General features: G+C 40.5%; 1 protein-coding gene across 1 annotated transcript in view; it reads right to left on the reverse strand.

Annotated features, from left to right (window-relative positions):
- The window catches only part of NUP88 (nucleoporin 88), a 30,893-nt gene that overhangs the window by 1,556 nt on the left and 6,631 nt on the right, over positions 1–22,706 (reverse strand). The window contains exons 5-14 of the mRNA XM_082680154.1: positions 21,577–21,663; positions 18,658–18,834; positions 14,204–14,390; positions 13,562–13,709; positions 10,566–10,664; positions 4,682–4,772; positions 2,326–2,427; positions 686–844; positions 276–401; positions 106–171 (exon numbers count right to left, since the gene is read on the reverse strand). Of these exons, the coding sequence (XP_082536280.1) occupies positions 106–171; positions 276–401; positions 686–844; positions 2,326–2,427; positions 4,682–4,772; positions 10,566–10,664; positions 13,562–13,709; positions 14,204–14,390; positions 18,658–18,834; positions 21,577–21,663 (1,242 nt within the window). The remainder of the gene's footprint in view (positions 1–105; positions 172–275; positions 402–685; positions 845–2,325; positions 2,428–4,681; positions 4,773–10,565; positions 10,665–13,561; positions 13,710–14,203; positions 14,391–18,657; positions 18,835–21,576; positions 21,664–22,706) is intronic.

A 22,706-nucleotide genomic window follows, 5' to 3' on the forward strand; every position in this document is an offset into this window, starting at 1 on the left:
CCTTGATGGTGAAGCCAGCTAATGTGGTTCAGTATCTTAGGGTGAGACACAGTTCCAGTCTAGCTGAACTATTTTTTTTTCTCCCTTGTCTTGGCACTTACTTACCTCTCCTCTCGACAATAATTGAGATCTTCTAGTTGTTTCTTTTTTTGGTCACATAACAATTTGACCCTTCAAGAACAAAAAGAAATTTAATCAAAAGCCAGGTCTAGGCCATTATACAGTGTCAGCTCCCAGCCAGGGACTGACTGGTATGTGAACAGAGGCCATCCTACCTCCGCTGAATCTCCTCCTTTGCCAGGTCCTGTTTAAGAATGTACTGTTCTCTGAACACCTGGGTGGCTCTGCTGATGAGCTGAAGGCATTCTTCGGGAGGAGGAGCCGTATCTTTTTCAGATGATCTTAAAAACAAAAAAAAGTTTCTGTCATTACTTTGCTCAGCTGGGTAAAACAACTGAAGACAGACTCACGTCTTTTTACACTTCCTGTTTGTCTTTCTCAAATGCTTCCACATCTGTGTATTCTCTCTCTATTCTCACTAGCTGATTAAATATGCCCTGTGTTTCTTCCAACTCCAACATAGTAAAAAGTATACGAAAAGAAATAGCTGAGGACAGGCTGAAGAGTAATTACAAAACAGAGAAGGGAGCCAGTTTTTAAAACTGATACGCCCTAAATTACATACTTCAAAAATGCTGGATTTGCAACACTACGTTGCAGAATACTTCTAATATGTTTTTCAAAGGAATCCGGGGTTTCAGCCAGAATACGGAGGGGAGACTCTGCCACTTCAACATCCTCTCGGGTACAAAGCAGGGGAGGAGACACTGGATGGACTGTGCTTCTGCAAAATAAAAGAAAAATAAAATTTACCATGGAGTTACTTGCTGTAAGTAGAGGAAAACCTAAATCACACTTATCCAGAATTCTGAGGATATAAGAAACTATGAAGTGTTACAAATACTCTCAATGGCAATTTCAGAAAGCTTGAAAGACTGCAAACTTTAACAGCATGGCCAATGACTGACTGTGCAATGATTCAGATCTGGGAGTTTGTTAATAACATTACTTCATAGACAACTTGTATTTCAGAGAGTTGGCAGAAACATGATTTGAAGGTATCTAGGTCACTAATATTTAGAAGTTTTTTTCGCCTTTGGGATTCATGTTTTTATTCTGAAGTATCCTAGTATGACTAGGTCTTATTTTACTAAAGGTAGGGTAGGATTTTAAAAACATGCTGAGGCAACAGGCAAACAGGCAGTTTTTTGTAGTGATTTTATTACTTTTGTTCAGTCTTGCTAGTTTTTAGTCTCTTGTAGTATAAATATCACAAAATTGATAGTGAATTATTTTCTTTTCCAAATGATGTCACTTCTCAAAGAGTATGGAAATCCTTCTAAGGACAGTAAATTAATGCCAGTGTTTTGAACTACGTCAATATCTAGAAGCACATGCCTTCAAATGACACCAAGAGACTGGGGGGAAAGGGGTCTAGTGTTCCAGTACTCCAGTGGCTTGTTAGACACTCCTATAACTGCATTTATAAAACTCAGAATGACCTTCCAGAGCTGTTGAAAACGGTACTTATAGCTTAATATGGGTTCCTTAAGGGGAACAAAGGTTATGAGTTCAGCTATATACCACCTTTCTTCCAGCGTCTACATATTCTGTGATGTGCCTATGAGTCTGGCAGAGATGGAGAAACTGGACTTTGAAGTCAGAAAGCCCGGTCTTTGCAGCCCAGTTCTCTGTGTTCCCTGTGACTCTGGCCAATGTACATAACCTCTCTGTCCCTGATCCCTCCTCTACAAAATGAGGATAACGGTGCTGTCTTTAGTGCAGGGTTGCTCTGATTGCCGGAGGCTTACTTCTGAGCCTGGCACATAAAGTTTAAAATCATTAAATCAGGGACCTCCCTGGCAGTCCAGTGGTTAAGACTCTGCGCTCCCACTGCAGGGGGCGAGGGTTCGATCCCTGGTCCGGGAGCTAAGATCCCGCATGCCATGTGGCGTGGTTAAAAAAAGAAAAAGAAAGATCATTAAATCTAACTCATATTAATGATGGAGTTCAGTATCTTAGTATTCTTTCCACACTTGGGTAAAGTTCTTAACCCTCCGCTAGCTAAAGGAGATGCCAGAAATTATGCCTTAAATAAATCCTTCCAGAGATGGCAGGAGCAACAGAAATAACCCTCCCTCCAACCCTCAAGTCAGAAACCAAAGCATAAACCATGTATCTTCAGTCCGGTTACTAAGGACATCTTCTCAGCTTAGATTCTGCAGAATTAATGAGAGCTGCGTGGGAATACAAAGGGGGACGTACAGTAAAGGCCTTATGAGGCATTCGTAGTTACTGGTGATGCAGATCATCGTAGGCCCCAGAATGTCAGGGACAATCCAGAATCCTCGGATCGGAGCTGGCTGCCTGAAAAAAAAAAACACACACAGCCATAGTTAAACTACAAAACAGCAAGAGCAGTGGATCCAAAAGCAACGATATGGCTGAGGTTTGTGGCCTTCTCAGGGCTGGGTCGACAGTTGGGTGGGACATGGTATCAGTGCAGTAACCTCAGAGGTGGTGACTTGGAAACCTGTATTACTTACAGCTCTGATCGGTTTGAATCAAGCTGTCACTCAGCAGCCAGACGTCGCTTGACTTACAGGTCACTCAGGAACCCACAGCCTCATGGTGCTCACTGTAATCTCGGCAGTTAGCATGATACGATGAAGCCAACTCTTTATGTCTCTGTCTCTTTCTCCCAACTCGCACATAAGCTCCAGCTACCTCTGCATGTCTAGCCGAGCGCCCAACCCAGATTAGGTGCTCAGAAACTGTTGACTGAATAGTGTCTTTCTCACCTTAAAAATTCAGTGCAGGCCAGCATCTACATCACAGGACTTAATTTACTGTGCACAGCACGCAGCTCCCTCTCAGTCTTGGTCTACTTCACTGAAGAAAGTGAAAACTGGACCTCGGACAGGAACTGTCTTTCCTGCCAACACGCTCACCCCACCCCCACGGCTCACTTCTGCCCCAGACTGTCGACGCCATCTCTGCTCGCGTCTTCTGAGATTTGCTCCGTCAGCTCTGCAATCACAAAATCTTCCTACTGTCCATTTACCCTCAGCTTATAAACAAGCTGACATCTCTTCCATTCAAAACATTCTGCACTGTAGTTTCAAGCTCTCCTTAACCTATTCCCTCTTCCTTTCCCCTTAGAGCCAGCAGTCTTTCAACAGTAGCCTGCAGTATTATTTCTCCTTCCACATCTCTCATTTGCCTTTTTTGCAGGGGAGGGGAATGGTGGTGAGGGAGTCTGGGAGGTTAGAAAAAATTTTTCTTCTGTATTTCTAGTGTGAAATCTACATACAGAAGAGTGCATATAGACACTCTGTGACCACTATCCAGGCCAAGAATGACAGCAGTATAGGGGCCTGAGACCTCCCGTATGAACCTCCTGATCACAACCTTCCACTTGATTTTTATGATACTCATGTTTTCGTTTTGCTCCATAGCTTTCCTATCTATGTATGTATTCATTCCTAAGCAATACAGTTTTACCTGTTTTTGAAATGTATATATTATATATACGTATATATTATAAATGAGATTTTATTATCTATTTTCCTCATTCACTTTTCACCTGTGCTATCCGCTCCCACCCACAAAAGCGTTTCTCCATGGTTCTCGATGAACCCCCATGTTGCCAAATCTGGACACTTGAGCGCTCTTCACTGCTTTGCTGTACTTACTTGATGCTGCTCCCCCTGCCTCCTCTCTGAAACATCCCCCTCCCTGGCACCCTTCCCCCGGGTTCTCCTTCAGTCTCTCTGGCCGCCTTTTACTTGTTTCCTGCCTGGGCTGGGCTCCTCGCCCTCCACTCACTGCTTGTAAGAAAGTGTTGCTCAAGACTCTATACTCAGGTGTCCTCTACTCTAGGCCCCTTCCTGGGGAACCTTCATGCTGACATTTCCCACATCCATACCGTCCTAGCCCAGACCTACGTGTCCAACTGCCTATGGACTCCTCCACTTGGATGTCCTTTGGAACAGAAGACTCCAAGTGCCCCCATTAACCCATCTTGAGTCTTCCCACATCCGCTTTCTCCTACGTCCAATTTTTCTGAAGGGTACCGCATCTACCGTTATCCCGGGTAGAAACCTGGGAGTCACTCTAGATGTCTTCCTTTATTCTATTAATCAAATATTTACTGAATATCTACTAGGCACCCTGTCAGACACTGAGTGTACAGACATAAGGCGATGGTAAAAAGTATGAAACAGACAGACATGGTCTCTGCCTTCGTGAAACATTTATATTCTAGTAGTGGTGACAGACATTAAACAAACAAAAATATCAATTTAAGTATGTGCTACAAAGAAAAAGAATAATAGGAGAACCCAAAGGGGTTCTGGGAAATCAAGGGAACCCTTTATGAACTGACATTAAGATCAGAAAAGAATCAGCAAGTGAAGACTGACAGGGGTTATGACTGGGGATATACCTCCCAGACAGAGGACACAAAACGTGGAATGGCTGTGGGCAGAGGAGAGCTTCTGATGCACAGATACTCTTGGGGTGAAGTATCATGTCTGCATGGGAGTGTAATATACATATATACCTGAATTACTGAAACAACAATTGTTACCTGTGTTTAGAAGGGAGAGAAAGTCCTTACCTGCATGGCAAGGGCTTCGTACAAAGAATGTGTTCTACAAAGCATTTCTGTTCTGTAGCTAGTTCCTGTAAACTGTCCTTATCTTCTTCATCTACAAAAGAACACATATATAAGTTAAATAACAAAAGTCTCCAAATTAAAATGCTGACGATATTAGTTAAATGCGGTTAAGTTCTTGTCTCAGACCATTGCTTCTTAAAGGCTATGCCTCTCTGACATAGAAATCTCCTTTCCACAGGGGTCTAGATTTCTGCCTCAAGAAGGAAAGTGGATTTTCCTTGGTCAGAAATGCAGAAACGTTTCATTCAGGAGAACAATCCCAGAAATCATTCCCTTCCATTCTCTTCCTCACCCACACCAATTTTACTTCTATAACAGCTTTTTGAAACGTAATTCACAATACCACACAGCTCAACCGTTTAAACTGTACCATTCAATGGGTTTTTAGTATATTAAAGAATTGTACAACCATCACCACAAAAAATTTAGAATATTTTCGTTACCCAAAAAGAAACCCCCATGATACCCATTGGCAATCGCTCCCTAGTTTCTGCCAATTGCCCCAGACCTATGCAACAACCACTAGTCTACTTTCTGTCTCTGTGGACTTGCCTATTCTGGACACTTTATATAAATGGAATCACACAACATGTAGTTATCTGTGACTGGCTTCTTTCACTTAGCATGATGTTTTCAAGGTTCATCCATGTTGGAGCAGTTACCAGTACCTCCTCTTTCTGTAGCTGAATAATATTCCATTGTATGGCCATACCACATTTTATTTATCTAATCATCAGTTGATGGACACTTAGCTATTTGGCTATTATGAATAATGCTGCTATGAACATTCGTTTAGAAATTTTATCCAAGTATGAACATGTTTTCATTCCTCTTGGGTATATACTCTGGAGTAGAACTGCTGGGTCATATGATAACTCTGTTTAATCATTTGAGGAACTGCCAGACTGTTTTCCCAAAGTGGCTGGACCATTTTACATTTCCATAAGCAATGCATGAGTGTCCCTATTTTTTCCAACACTTGTAATTGTCTTTTTAAATACTAGCCATTTTAGTGGGTGTGAAGTGGTATCTTGTGGTTTTGTGGTATCTCATTTCCATGACTGAACATGTTTCCATGTGCTTATTAGTTATTTGTATATGATCAATGGAACAATGTCTATTAAAATCCTTTGTCTGTTTAAAACATTGGGTTTTCCTTTTATTATTGAGTTCTAAGAATTCTTTATATACTCTAGACACAAGTCCATTATCAGATACACGATTTGGAAATATTTACTCCCATTCTGTGGGTTGTCTTTAGTGTTTCCTTCTAAGCGTTCTATAGTTTTAGTTCTTATATTTTAGTCTTTGATCAATTTTGAGTTCATTTTTTGTGTATGGTGTGAGGTATAGTCCAATTTCTTTCCTTTGCATGTAGATGTACACTTGTCCCAGCACCATTTGTTGAAAAGACTATTCTTTCCCCCATTTAACTGTTCTGGCACCCTCGTTGAAACCAACTTACTGTAAATGTAAAGGTATATTTCTGGACTCTCAATTCTATTCATTGACCTATATGTGTATCCTTATGCCAATATCACGCTGTCCTGATTACCATAACTTCGTAAGTTTTGAAGCTGGGAAGTGTGGGTCCTCCTACTTTGTTCCTGTTTTTCAAGATTGTTTTCGCTATTCTAGATCATTTGCAATTCCATATGAATTTTAGGATCAACTTGTCAATTTTTGCAAAGAAGCCAGCTAGGATACTGATAGGAATTACACTGAATTTATATATCAATCTGGGGAGTATTGCCATCTAACAATATAAAGTTTTCTGATCCATGGGATCAGATGTTTTTGATCTTCCTGTTTATCTTTCTCAAAGATCACATGGGATGTTTTTCATTTATTTAGGGTCTTATTTCTTTAAACGTTTTATAGTTTTTTTTTTTTAATGACTTAATTAATTAATTAATTGGCCACCCCATGCAGCATGCAGGATCTTAGTTCCCGGACCAGGGATCGAACCCGTGCCCCCTGCAGTGGAAGCACACAGTCCTAACCACTGGACTGCCATGCCACGGAATTCCCTGTTTTGTAGTTTTAAGAGTGTGTTTTGCATTTCTTTTGTTAAATTCATTCCTAAGTATTTTATTCATTTTAATGCTATTGTAAATGGAATAGTTTTAATTTCTTTTTAGATTGTTCACTGCTAGTGCACCGAAATAGACCCAATACGTGTTTACTGATCTTGTATCCTGCAACCTCTCTGAACTCATTTATTAGTTTAAATAGTTTTTCAATGGGCCCCTATAATTAACTGTGTAAAAGATCGTGTCATTGGAGAATATAGTTTTACTTCTTCCTTTCTCATCTGGATACGTTTTATTTTCTTTCCTTGCCTAATTTCCCTGTCTAGAACCCCCATTATAATGTTGAATAGAAGTAGCTAGAGCAGACATCCTTTTGTTCCTGATCTTAAGGGGAAAGTGTGGAAGGCAGAACTTGTATAACAATTAAATCAGACATTTAGCTGAAGACATTTCTAAGCAAAGTGTTGAAGATGTGGTCTGATTTCTTCTTGCTGATTACAGTATAATGTGAGGAAAATATAATTGAGGGAAGAACTGTTAAACAAAATGGAACAAGGACTTGATGATCTAGGAAATTCTCAGCCTATGTGGATGGCAAAAGATGCTAAAATTAAGAGTCACCTTCCGGAAACATGTTTTAGAGAAAAAGCCACTGGTGTGACTGTTCAGTCTTTTGCTAATACCTCAGAAAGATCAAAAGTTCAGAATATTCAGTCACACAAAAGGCTCTTTGACGAGATTAAGAGCATGACTTAGATCCTTCAGGTCTCAGCAGAAGCCAAAAATAGAGGTGTGATTATATAGGGAAGATAGTGGATGAAACTCTACTATAGTGTCATGATACACACAGGAGACCCAAAAAGTTCCTGAGAATTTTATACCCACAGAAATACCACTGGCTTGAACTGAAAGGGTCAGAGGATGAGAGAAGGCTATTCCACCCTCAAAATTCTATAGGCAGAAAACAGGCTAATAAAACTACTCAACTACAAACAAATACAATCTTTCCTGAAAAATGAAAGATTACTCAGAGGGCAGAGCTACAAGCCCAGAGGATCATCCCCAGGCCTTGAAACACAATGGAATTTAGATTTTTAAATTTCTTGGAACCTATGGTTCCTTTTTCCATTCCATTTTCTCCCCTTTTGAACTAGAGTATCTATAAGTGATAGCTATGCCTGCCCCACATTGTGTTCTGGGAGCAGACAACTGTTTTCTAGTTTCACAGGTCCACAGATAAAGAGTAATTTTGCCCCAGGGTATATTATACTTAGAGTCTAACTATAATTGATTTAAATGATTTAGATGATGACATTGCAGTACTTTTTTTTTTTTGCGGTACGCAGGCCCCTCACTGCTGCGGCCTCTCCCGTCGCGGAGCACAGGCTCCGGATGCGCAGGCTCAGCGGCCATGGCCCACGGGCCCAGCCGCTCCGCGGCATGTGGGATCCCCCCCGGACCGGGGCACGAACCCGTGTCCCCTGCATCGGCAGGTGGACTCTCAACCACTGCGCCACGAGGGAAGCCCTACATTGCAGTACTTTTGAGCTCAGGACTTTTAGATGAGATTATGAACTTTTTGTGGCTATAGGGACAATGTATTTTGTCAGATGTGAATGTTTAGGGGCCCCAGGTGGAATGGAGTAGGCAAAACGATGGACTCCCCAAAGATGTCTGTGTTTTAATCCCTAGAACCGGGATAATATGCTAGACTACATGCTAAAGGGGAATAAAGATTGCAGATGGAATTAAAGTTGTCTATCAGGGCTTCCCTGGTGGCTCAGTGGTTAAGAATTTGCCTGCCAATGCAGGGGACACAGGTTCGAGTCCTGGTCCAGGAAGATCCCACATGCTGCAGAGCAACTAAGCCCGTGCGCCACAACTAATGAGCCTGCGCTCTAGAGCCTGCGAGCCACAGCTACTGAGCCTGCGTGCCACAACCACTAACACCTGTGCGCCTAGAGCCTGTGCTCTGCAATAAGAGAAGCCACCACAATGAGAAGCTCACACACCGCAACAAAGAGTAGCCCCCACTTGCCGCAACTAGAGAAAGCCCGTGCGCAGCAATAAAGACCCAACACAGCCAAAAATAAATTAATTATTAAATAAATTTTTAAAAAGTTGTCTATCAGATGTCTTTGAAATAGGAAGATTAGCCTGGATTATCTGGGTGGGCCCAGTGTTATCACAAATTTCCTTAAAAGTGAAAGAGGAGAGGGGCTTCCCTGGTGGTCCAGTGGGTAAGACTCAATGCTCCCAATGCAGGGGGCCTGGGTTTGATCCCTGGTCGGGGAACTAGATCCCGCATGCATGCCGCAACTGAGAGTTCGCATGCTGCAACTAAAGATCCCGCATGCCACAAGGAAGATCCCACGTGCCTGCAACTAAGACCCGGCATAGCCAAAATAAATAAATATTTAAAAAAAAAAGTGAAAGAGGAAAGCAGAAAAGAAAGTCAGGGTTATACAAGGTGAGAAAGATTCAACTTTGTCCCACATAGCTGGCTTTGAAGATGGAGGAAGGGGACTAGAAGCAAAGGAAGGCAGAAGCTGGAAAAGGCTAGGAAATGGATTTTCCCTTAGAGCCTCCAGAAAGGAACACTGCTTTGTCTAGTGCGATCATTCTAGGACTTCAAACCTAGAGAACTATAAGATAATAGATTTGTGGTGTTTAAAGACACTAAGTTTGTAGTAATTTACTACAGCTGCAATATTCTAGTACAGAAAGCACTTGGTCTTTTTCTGTTAAGTGTAGTATTAGCTGTGAGTTTTTCATAGATACCCTTTTTCAGTCTGAGGAAGTTCTTTTCTATTACTAGTTTATTTAGTGTTTTTAACATGAAAGGCTGTTGGATTTCCCTAAATGCTTTTTCTGTATCTGTTGAGATGATCATATAGTTTTTGTCCTTTATTGTATTTTTTTTTTTGGTGGGGGGGTGGGGGTGGGGCGTGGCCCTGCCGTGCGGCTTGCAGGATCTTAGTTCCCGGCCCAGGGATTGAGAACCCGGGCCCCGGCAGTGAAAGTGCTGGAGTCTTAACCACTGGACTGCCAGGGAACTCCCCTTTGTTCTGTTGATGTGGTATAATATTGATATATCAATTGATTTCTCAATGTTAAAGTAATCTCGCACCCCTCGGATAAATCCCACTTAGTAGTGGTGTATAATCCTTTTTATATGTTGCTGGGTTTGGTTTGCTAGTATTCTGTTGAGGATTTTTTACATCTATATTCATAAGAGATATTCGTCTCTAGTTTTCCTTTCTTGGATGTCCTTGTCTGGTTTTGGTATTGTGGTAATACTATCTTCATAGAGTGATCAGGGAAGTGTTTTCTATTTTTTGTAAGAGTTTATGAAGAATTGGTATTAATGCTTCAAATATGAAGCCATGTTGTCTGATTCAGTCTCTTTACTTGTTATATATAATGTCTATTCAAATTTTCTATCTGTTTTTGAGTCAGTTTTGGTAATTTGTGTCTTTCTAGGAATCTGTCCATTTCATCTGCGTTATCTAATTTGGCATACAATTGTTCTTGACATTCCCTTATAATCTTATTCTTGGTATATCTTTATAATCTTGTATTTCTGTAAGGTCAGCAGGAATATCCCCACTTTCATTTCTAATTAATTTGAGTCTTTTTTATTTCTTGGTCAGTTTACCTATAGGTTTGTCAATTTTGTTAATCTTTTCAAAGAACTATCTTTTGGTATCATTTATTTTCTCTGTAATTTTTCTGTTCCAAACTACTTTTTATAGAATCTGTGAACCATACTGAAAAGTGCAAAAACTCACCTGATCCAAGAAATCTGTGAAGTTTATGAATCCAAGTTAGCCCAACACTATGTACACCAGCTTCATGAGTACAGTGATATCTTGAGGGACACTTGGGATCTGCAAATGGAATCATTAATGATATAAAGGAAGCCATTAGAAAACAGAGTTCACCTGAGCAGGCTGCAAACATATCTGTTGATGGAAGTGATGCAAGGTCTACAGGACCTTCATACTGTGGCACTATGTCAGGGGTTTGGGAATTTAAAAATCTGACTTCAGTTTCCAAATACATTTTAAAAGTATAATAATTAACAAACACAATTCAAATACATTATTTTCTAAATATTAATACAGAGTTCACCAAACATTAACACTTGCTGTCAGGTAACTCACTTATTCCTTTCTGTCCTCCTCTGTGCATTTATTTACAGTTCTTCAAAATAAAATGGTAAGAAAGGCTGTAGTTCTGTAGGAAACCTATGCTTGCACGCATCTACTTACATGAAACTGCTGAAGCTACTGCACTCCTGCAGCACAGGTACTAGAAAGACTTCAGCACAGCTGCTCAGTGAACAGTCTTGTCATAGATGGTGAGTCAGGTGTAAAACGTGAGGGTCTACTTGATAATGCTGACTTACAGATAATTGTTTAAGTTTTAGATAGAATTTTTGTATTTATATTTATACCAAGAATTATGAGCAGCTGTTACATAATTTTAATGAAAATTTCTGTATTTCCATGGAGTCCTAGTTATCAGTAGTAAGACTATTGTGAAACTAAAAGATGAACTCTTGAATACTTAATTTATAAATATTTATCTCTATGACTCACGATTTTTAAAACATTAAACAACCAAAACAAGATACAGAAATAATGTCTATGCTAAAGCTGATTTAAGATGGCAACTGTCATCCATAAGCCCCTAAACCCAATTTTTCTTTTATCCAACAGCCTCACTTTCTTACTGCTGACTTTATAGTAAGTAAATGTTGTAAAGTGAATATTATAGTATTTTCATCAGTTTTATATGTTGGGGTTCTGCATAACACCTCGGAAAATAGCATTATGCTATAAAAAGTTAAAAAAAACAAACTCCTGGCAATCTCCATGGTAATCATCTCTCTGAACAATAAAGTACTAAACAGTTTCTTTTCATTTGCCCACACCTGAGACTTAATTTAAGGCTCAAATCATCTCATTAGATCTCCCAGTGTTTAAAATAGCTTTTAAAAATGTGTCTGTGGTGCTGAAGTCAACAGAAAAACCTTAATATTGGGATGAGACAGAAATCTGTTATGAAAAAGGCAACATTAGTAACTGAAGTAGGAAATTTGCTAGACACCCCTGACAAGTTATATGGTAGCCATTCACTTATGTCATTAAAAATCTGGGTATGTTTCAGGTATTGTAATATGCCTTAAGTATAAATATGAATCAGTCAAAAATTTATTAGTTTCACATATGAAAATGTTACCTTTTTTTTTTTTTTTATAAATTTATTTATTTATTTTTGGCTGTGTTGGGTCTTCGTTTCTGTGCGAGGGCTTTCTCTAGTTGCGGCAAGCGGGGGCCACTCTTCATCGCCATGCGCGGGCCTCTCACTGTCGCGGCCTCTCCCGTTGCCGAGCACAGGCTCCGGACACGCAGGCTCAGCGGCCATGGCTCACGGGCCTAGTTGCTCCGCGGCATGTGGGATCTTCCCAGACCAGGGCTCGAACCCGTGTCCCCTGCATTGGCAGGCAGATTCTCAACCACTGCGCCACCAGGGAAGCCCCTGAAAATGTTATCTCTTATTCAAAGAATCCAGATAAAAAAGCCTACAATTAAGATTTCCGAAAAACGTATGTATCTTTATAAGGAAACCAATTAGTTTATGTCACTTTACCTCACTAGGTCTCAATTTCCTCATATATAAAGCAAAGTTCTGAGACTTAATATTTAGACTATATCTGTCCAAACCCTGTTCAATTAGACATGCCCAATGAATCCTCTTTGCTGGTTTATTATATAAGGACTACTATGCCCTTAAATGTTCTGACTACACTTTAGTACAGAGTTGAAGCCATTATTACCAAACCCAGGCAAACTGGCTAATAGGACTGTAGGCAGATTAAGTCAGGCTGCTACAAGATTGAACTCCCTTTCTCTGGACTGGAGAGACGAAAACTATGAAAGGTACACCCAATTATTCCAGACTGAGTGAGCTTTTGTTCCTCATTCTTCACAGGGAGGAAGACTAGATCCTAGAGGAGACTCTGAGAAACTGTTGAGGGGCAAATAGGATTATAGGATTTTTATGTCAGAAGGGACCTTAGAGATCATCTGATGTTATCTCTATTCTCTTTATGTGAGAAGTTGAATAAATGTCCGATACTACAGAGCCTATTAATGTTAGAGCTCTAACGAAAACCTAGGACACTCCAGACTCCTAGTTACAAACTCCTTCCACTGAGCCATGCTGAGTCTGGACAACACACAGAACACATTCTTTGATAGTCTCAGCAGTTTATCCAAGAGCGCCCTAGATGAACAGATATAAGTTGCCAGAAGGATCTGGTGCCAACCCAGGTAAGTTAAAGCAAAAGGAAAAAAGAAAAAAAGGAAACATTCAAATGGGCCTGGGTATAACAATATGTTCTAAAATGAAGAAAGATATTTTAAAGAGATACCTTAATACCAGTATAATTTTATTTTTAAAGTTATTTTAAAAGTTTATTAAAGTTTGCATACATTTAAGAATTTGAATCATGAAATCTCCTTTTGATTGGACCAGGAAAAAGTCACTATTATAAATCTGAGTGGATCCAGACTGAAGACCACTATCCTAAAACTTAGGGAATTTGCTTAGTCTTTCTTGGACCTACAGTGCAATGTTGTAACTGAAAGGCCAAAAGAACCCAGTCAACTTTTTAAAGGCTGGAACTACAGAAAAAATAAATTACACAGGAATACCCTGTGATAATCTTAGTACAAATATAATGAAATAAAAGAACTAATTTTAGTGAAAACTTTACCTCTGTGAAGTTTGATTGGACAAGAAAAGTCAGAATCAAAGGGCTCGTCCTCTCCAGATGCCAGTTTCAGGGCAAGCTCCAACTCCACACACTCAAACACATACAGAGAAGGAATGAGGTCTGCCCTGGAATCCCAGGACTTCTCTGACTGAAAAAAAAGCACTGTAATTTTAGTGTTTCATGTTGCTTTGAAAATGTACACAACTAAAAACAGAAGCAAAAAGCTGAATCAAATAGTGCTTTCAAACTCTTAATTCCACCCTCTATTCCAACAGTGCCTTGTTATTCTTAAAAGTGAAAAAAAGGCCTCTCTTCTTTTAGGAAGTTGTAAATAAACAAGTTTAGAGAAGAGCCAATTCAGTGATTCAAAGGTTCTTTATACCTATCACCAAAGGTGGCAATATAGAGTTCAGAAAGAAATATATAGGTCGCTGGACCAAGTAACCTGGGTGCATTTTAACTTCCTTCAATTTAAGTTTTTAAAGTGGGCTTCAATTACTTTTAAGTGTTAAGTAAGTTTTCAAAATACACATAAGTGCCAAATAGAAACTATAAAATTCCTCATATACGAAACATTCATAGTGGTCCAGGAACTATCCCTGGTGTTGGAGATACAAATATGCCCACAGCAGCCCGACTTACTGTTTGGTCGTCTTCTTCTTCCCCTTCCAGCACAACACAGTGATACAGCATTCCTGATTCAGTAGCAATCACCAAGATGTTGGGGACACATGGTAAGCAGAGTACAGCACACGCATCATAACCATAGTTATCTTCAGCTGCAGGATGCATGGGCAGTGGGCCTAACAGCTTTCCCACACTCCCAGGGCTAAAGAAAGAGTGAAAACATACTTGGAAAATGTTGATAGCAGACAACCATGCTCATCACTTAAGAACTTTTTTTGACTTTTCTTTCCCCAGCTATCATACACTAATTCAAAATATAGTATATTCCCAATGTCTCCACTTTTTCATTTTCCCACTCAATTCCCACCTCTTTGGTACTTCTCAACTGGACATAATTTTGCCCCCAAGGGGACACTGGCATGTGTCTGACGACATTTTTGGTTGCCACCACTGGGAGGAGGGGGAGAAGTTACTGGTGTCTAGAGGCCAGAGATGCTGCTAAACACTGCCCCACAGGGCAGGCCCCTACAACAAAGAATGATTCGGCTCAAAATGTCAATAGTGCACAGTTTGAAAGATCCTGCCCTAAATTTACTGTGGTTTATGCCTTCACCACTCCAGTAGAAGCTACCCTCTGGCAGAGGTCACCATTGAGATTCTAGTTGCTAAATGCAAAAAAGGCCCTTATCTCGAGCTGGTGCAGCATTTATAACTGGTTAACAATGATTGCTTCGTAATACCCTTAACATCTGTACATTCTTTCTCCTAGTTTTCTCTTCCTACCTCTCTGAACACACCTTTCTAATACCCTTTCCTAATTTCTGCCTCTTAAATATTTGCGCTTTCCCGGATTCCACTGTAAACCCTCTTCTCTTTTCAAAATACACACTTATATAAGAGCATATCAGGACTTCCCTGGTGGTGCAGTGGTTAAGAATCCACTTGCCAATGCAGGGGGCACGGGTTGGAGCCCTGGTCCGGGAAGATCCCACATGCCACAGAGCAAGCAACTAAGCCCGTGCGCCACAACTACTGAGCCTGCGCTCTAGAGCCCGTGAGCCACAATTACTGAGGCCACGCGCCACAACTACTGAAGCCTGTGTGCCTAGAGCCCATGCTCCGCAACAAGAGAAGCCACTGCAATGAGAAGCCCGCGCACCACAACGAAGAGTAGCCCCCGCTCGCCACAACTAGAGAAAGCCCATGCACAGCAACGAAGACCCAACACATCCAAAAATAAATAAATAAATTTATTTTTTAAAAAAAGAGCCTATTAACTATGCCTGGTTTTAACCATTACCTGTATTCTGATGACTCCCAAAAACTTTTATTCTGAAGTGCAGCTTATCTTCAGACCCACTATTTAATTGGATTAGACAAATACACTTACTGAGTGCTGGATAACACCCCCAAGGAAGTAATGGTTTAGCTGGGGAAGCAGACATTTAACTAGAATTACTATAACATCTGTAACAATGCAAGGATTTACAGGGTACAAAGCAACACTGAAAGGTACAAAGCAAGTGAGATATGTAAGAAAGGTATCCAAAATAAGTAAGATCGGGCTTCCCTGGTGGCGCAGTGGTTGAGAGTCCGCCTGCCAATGCAGGGGACGCGGGTTCGTGCCCCGGTCTGGGAGGATCCCACATGCCGCAGAGAGGCTGGGCCCGTGAGCCATGGCCGCTGAGCCTGCGCGTTCGGAGCCTGTGCTCCGCAACGGGAGAGGCCGCAACAGTGAGAGGCCCACGTACCGCAAAAAGAAAAAAAAAAAAAAAAAATCAATGGGAACAGCATATTCTGGGAAGGGATGGTGAGCATTCCAAGCTAGGGAGCAGCATATATCCAGTTCTGGAGGAATGAAAGGCAAGGAATTGACAGGAAGGAAACTTAGCTTGGTATAATGGGAGGCGAAGTGCAAAGTCTAAGGCAACAGAACAGTAGCTGGGCTGGCTTTTGAAGCAGACAGTCTCATATGCCATGTTAACGTGCTCAGAGTCTCTCCGCTGGGTGACAGTGTGTCACTAGAGGTTTAAATCAAGAGTGATAGAGTTTCACTTTACTAAGATTAATCAGATGGTAGTGAGGAGGATGACAAAGAGGGGACCAAAACGGGATTCAAGGCAACTAGTTAAGAGAAGAATGATCCAGGCAGAAGATGATGAGGGTCTGAAGCAAGGACAGGGGAATAGAGAGATGGGTATATACATTCAAGAAATTTTCATGGTAAAATCAATAGAATTTTGGGACCAGACTGGACTTATGAGGATGTAGAAGATGACTTTCAGGTTGTGGGCTAAGGTTACTAGGTAGATAATGTGGGCAAATAAGGGCCAAGCAGTTTGGGGAGGAAGGGTAAGGGAGGGTAATAATGTTACCACAAAAGCCTCCCGAGAGAGACCATGTGTGAAAGGCAGAGAACATTTCTGTCCAGGAGAACAGGACTGACAGCGAATCCTCATCATTCTGCCATCTATAAAGCTCTTTCATCTTTCTTAATTATCTTTTTCATTTTGCATCCTCTCTTCTCTCTCCTGGGTTCACTTCCACTCCCATTTCTACCTAGTGAATCCTTCAGGTCCAAGCTTCTGTGTTACCATCTTCTGAGTCCTCCGAGACAGGCAGCCTAAGCACTTACTCTGTCCCACTCCCAGAGCACCCTGTGATGCCTTCAGCACATCACGTTGTACTACAGTTTTGGTTTGTCATAGGCCTTTCTGGTAGACAAGGAACCACATAGCAGGGACTCTGCCTTCAACCTTGTATTCCCATATTTTGCCACAGAGTGAGTCCTGAATAAATATCTGTTGATTTATAAATAAATAAATTACAATGTTCAGATTCGGGCCGTATGCCTCTCTAGTTACAAACTTTCCCAAAATTCTTATCCTCTATTGATTCTAACTCTCACCATAACAGATGATTCTTATTTCTTCATTTTACCTGTATTTTCTCTCTAGTCCTGTATTTCCAAATGTCCATGGAATATTTCCAAATTAGTTGCCCTTCCTGACCTCATTATTTCTGTTAATGGCTCACTCCCTTAACCAAACAGCAACAAAGTCTTATTGATCCTTCCTTTGTAGTATGTACTATGTTCATTTCTCCCTTGTATTACCACCCTAGTTCAAACTCTTACAGACCTTAAACTAAAATTTGGAAGTTACTTTAAAAGTCTCTCTGCTCCAGTCCCTTTCCTAACCAATTGTTTTATCCTTCTCCTGTTTAGAAACCATCACTGGATTCCTACTAACCTATTCCTACAGAAAAGACTCCACATCCCTTAACTAGGTATTTAACTCCACCACATTTTCCCTGGACAGGAGCTTCCAGCTTTATCATTAGACGCTCCCTACCTGAATCTTCTGCTCCAGCCCCAAGTGTCTAATCATTGGACCTTAAACAACATTTGCACTTGCCTGTTTTCATACTTGACTTCATGCTGCTCTTGTGACTAAAATGGTCTTACCCTTCCTTGATGCTTCATTTAATCCTGCTTTAAAGCCTTAAGTCTCATATGACATCAGTCCTTCTCTATGAAAATTTCCTTAACTTCTTCAGTCAGAATCATCTCTCCTTCCTTTGGGTTCTTATTATGCGCCACTAATGCAGTACGAGTCATTATCTTTCCATGGTTATGTATGTCTTTTCCCCACAACTGGGACATAAGATACCAGATAACCATGTCTAACCATCCCCATGGTGCCTTGTTCACATAAGATACATGATACAAATCTTCCTTGACTTACAGCGGGGTTACGTCCCAATAAACCCATTGTTAAGTTGACAATATTTTAAGTTGAAAATACATTTAATACAACTTACCTACCAAACATCATAGCTTAGCCTAGCTTACCTTAAATGTGCTCAGAACACTTACATTAGCCTACAGTTGGGCAAAATCATCTAACACAAAGCCTATTTTATAATAAAGTGTTGAATATCTCATGGAAGTTATTGAATACTGTACTGAAAGTGAAAAACAGAATGGCTGTAAGTATATCAGTTGTTTACCCTTGTGATCGTGTGGCTGACTGGAAGCTGTGCTAACTGCCCAGCATCACAAGACAGTATCAACTGAATATCACTAGCGCAGGAAAAGATCAAAATTAAAAATTTAAAGTACAGTTTCTACTGAATGCATACTGGTTTTGCACCATCGTAAAATCATAAGTCTGACTAAGTTGGGGACCATCTGTAAATACTTTTTTGATTGACTATCCTTTGTGAACACAAATCCAGTCTTATCTTAAGTGATTATCCACGAATTCTATAGAACTTACCCAAATAATACGAGGAAATGAAAAGTCAAATGATCTGTATCAACTTTCTCTTCAAAATATGCAAGCCAGCCTTGAAAGGCTGCAATACTTCCAGAAACTCAAAAACACGGACCCCAAGTGCAACCATGACAATCTATACTGGAGCACAAGCTGGGCTTTCATTTCAGGTGGGTTACCTCCTCAGCTTACCTGTGCAACAGACTAACATATGTAAGGAAAGTCTCCCCATTCTCATACAAGATGTACAGGGGGTAAGCCAATACTTCATCTTTGCCTTTTTGTCCAAATATGTTCTTCGGGACTGCTGACAACGGCCCAAAGTCAAATGCAACTGCTGTCTCTCCTAGAGATGCGGTGTAGGCCCTTCTGAAAAGAGATTTTAAAACCAACTGGTTGGAAACGAAAACAGAAATAAAATGTCCAATAACAGCAGGTGGGGATTGAATTTGTATTCAATGGCGTGATAAGACAAAAAATTGTGATAATGAAGAATGTTAAACAACATTGGAAAATTCTCATAAAATTCAATGAAAGTAGGCCATAAAATTATGTAAAGTTGAAATATACAATCACACAAACAGTAAAAATACACACATACAGACATGCATAAACACAGAAAAGAAACAGGAAGAAAACACATAAAGATATCAAGTTATCTCTAAGCAATAGGAGGCATTCAGTCCACGAATATCTACTAAATATTACTAAGCGCTCAGTGCCTGTGGTTCTGGGAAACATCAGTGACTTGAACAAAGGGCCCCCTCTAACGAGAGAGACGTCCACAGAGAAGCCAACCACATAACACAGAGCCAGAATATGACGTTATGAAGAAAAATAAAGCAGGGGAAGAGAGTACTGATGGAGGTGCTGCTTTAGGTGATCTGGGAAAGACTCTGATAAGGTGCTATTTGAGCAAAGATTTGAAAGAAGTAAGGGAGCGAGTCTGTGGTCACGTAGAGAAGGAGCAGTTCAGGCAGAAGGAAGGACACAGGCAAAGACCAAGGAGGGCGGTGGCAGGAGTGTCTGAGGAATGGCAAGGAGGCTGAGTGGCTGGAGCTCAGAGCCTGGGAGGACTGAGCTGGAGGGCTGCAGTCAGCGGGCAGAAATCAATGGAGTGCGGAGAGCAGGGAAGCAGAATGAGCTGATTTATACCGAAAAGTAGCACTCTGATTGCTATGCTGAGGACAGACTACAGGAAATTTTAAAATACTTCATTTTCTTCTTAATACTTTTCTTAGTTTTCCCAATTTTCCGCAACAAATTTACATTACCTTTATAATCAGGAAAGACAAATGATAAAACATGCTGTTTTGTATTTTAAAATTTAGTTTGTTATTCAAAAAGATTCCAGTTTAACACAAGGTTAATGAATATGGTTAAAATAAAACCACAGTTTCATATAGCTGAGAAAGTCAGCATCATTCCAAGCTGTTATAGGTACCATATATCTTAGTTTCTTTATCACATGGAAAGGTATATGGTTTCAGGAGGCAAAAAATGAGGAATCCCAAAATCCAGAATAAAAGGACTGCCTGAGTTAAACTAAAAAATTAAGACAATGAATGGAAACAAAAAGACAAAGCAGTTATTTCAAAGAGACTTAAATACCAAGCCATCCAAACTTAACTGGAACTTAATAAATATAGTAATATTTCTAATAATGGTAGTAGGTATCAATTAATGAGTACTTACTCTGTGCCATTCTAAGCACTTTTTATGCATGATCTCATTTATTCTGTACAATAATCCAATTAAGTGGTCACTACTTTTCATATTCATGGAATATACAGTCATGGAAATGACGCTTAGTGCAACTGAATAACTTGCGCAGACGCCACAGCTGACAAGCGGCAGAGCTGAGACTGGAACCCACCAGGTGTTGACGCCAGAGCCAAAGCTCTTAACTACTGCGTTTGCTCTACGGCCTCTCATCTGGACAGGGTGCCTGGCAAAGGAGGTTGGAAAGCAATGGAAACTCACTGCCGACACCAGAACAGGACCTATCAACTCGCAGAGGCAGGTATTTCCCCACTGTGGAGATGGCTGGATGCGAGGTTAAAGAGCTGGTGCTATAAGACATTAAAATCATTTGACTGAAACTTTCAGTTGTGGGACTATTAAAGAGAATTAAAGTGGTCTCCAGGCTGGTGGCAACCTCTGACTCCTAGCAGAAGCAGATGAAATTTCTCTCTGGAGGAACACACCCCCAACTCAGGCTCTCAACATTTCAAAACATTAAGATCAAGTAAACATAAATTCACAACGAGAGATCAGCAATCACAGGACGAAGCGACCATGATCATGGGGCAGGAGGAAGAACACACAGATTTAGATCCCCACCTCCCCAGGGCTTCAGATATTGAAACTCTCACATACAGAATAGCTGTATATAAAATATTCAAAGGAATAACGGTTAGAAAAACAAAAATAAAGATTATTAGATATGACCATCGTGGAGACGTGAAAAGAACTAAATGGAACTTCCAGAAATACTGCTACTAAAGGCTTCTCTCTACATGCACACACTGTGGGTGATCATGTGTGGTAATCACCGGAAAGACTGATCAAGAGGCCAGAGGAATGGGGTTTGTAAGTTCAAAGGGTGATTCTGTTAGTGGTCAAAGTAGCCAGGAGCTTGCCCCTGTAGTGGGTAAGAAAACATAAAAGAAGCCAGGGTCACAGGAGAATCAGAAGGGCTCTCTACGTTCTGCTCCAGCTTCTGGGGTACTAGGTGCTGGGGGTCCAGCAATCTGCCCATCCACACTGAGTGAACGGCTGGCAGGCCTCCAGCCCAACACTCTCACCTTCCACCTTTGCTGTAACTTTGCAATATTATAATTCATTCTCTTATTCAAGATACAACAGGGAATAAATTTCAGCTATTCACATTTTTGAACTTTCTTGAAAAAAGACCAAGTTAGTAGTTATAGTGACATTCAGATTTGTAACTTCTCGTTACCTATTCATATCGCCTATTTTTGCTTATTTCTCACATTACCAGAAAGCATGCTAAAGGCACCTTTGGAAAATCTTGCAATCTGCTAAAATTGCATTTATAATCCCGATAAACTAATTTTTAAAAATTTCATGACACAAATAAAAACTTACCCTTTATTGAGTATTAGACTTTCCTCTTCTGCTTCTGAAAGTACAATGACCTTAGTGGGTGTCTGGGGCTCACGTAGAGAGTAAATCCTAGCAATCAAAAGAGAAGAAAGCCAGTACTTAAAACTCTTTTTCATTTCCCAAAGTTCCTCTTTCCTTTCCATCTAGTCAGTTTCTGAGAATTTTCCTACCAGTTATCACCACCATCTGCCAAAGATCTTGCTGTTACTGACAAAGTAGCCTACTTCATTTGTTCCATAACAACATAAGAGGAAGGTTTCCCTGGGGCATGAAGAAATGTTCTCTACTCTAAGCAAAATGCCTCATCAGCCTTCCCCAACCACCACACCTCAGTCCTTAGCCATATTCACCTTGTCTAGTCATCTCACTACTGCCTCTAAGTTTGCCAGCTTCCCTCCAGTTATACCCATCTGTCTCTGCCTATGAGGAACCCAATCTCATCAGGGAAGAAACCATTTCTCACTGGCCAGCTGGTATGACCGTGGGTGACTTGTAGCCTGCAATTTGTACATATTTGTGTTATATAAAGACACAATGTCTTCCCTCCTTTCTCAAGAGGTTAGTATAAAACTAAAAGAATTTTTTTTACCAAAATCATTTTAATTTAAAATAAATTTGGGGGGAATTCCCTGGTGGTCCAGTGGCTAGCACTCTGCATTCTCACTGCCAGGGACCCGGGTTCGATCCCTGGCCAGGGAACTAAGATCCCGCAAGCCACACAGCGTGGCTAAAATAATAATAATAATAATAAAAATTTTTCACAGCATATATGGCTATTGTTAAAAGGAGAAAAAAAATTTTAAAGGCCAGTAATATCATTATTAGAAATCCAAATCCCTCTTAAAGTCTTTATCAAGTTAATCACTTATTTTGTCTGATCCCACAAAGAATTTTTAAACTTAGTTTGTTCCATTATCAATAGAATGTCATTTAATAAATGTTTTTAATGAAAATTCGATCCAATTGAACACACCATTCATTGTGGTCTTCCTAGCTGCCTACAAGCATTACTGACTTCAAAATACAAATAAGTCCTATAAATTGTAATGCAGAACAGTGAAAGGAAAAGTAAATGCAACAGGGCACTGAGTGGGAATTTCTTGTTGCCCTGA

Source organism: Grampus griseus (assembly GCF_964374135.1).
Source record: "Grampus griseus genome assembly, chromosome: 20".
In the NCBI taxonomy this organism is placed as follows: Eukaryota; Metazoa; Chordata; class Mammalia; order Artiodactyla; family Delphinidae; genus Grampus; species Grampus griseus.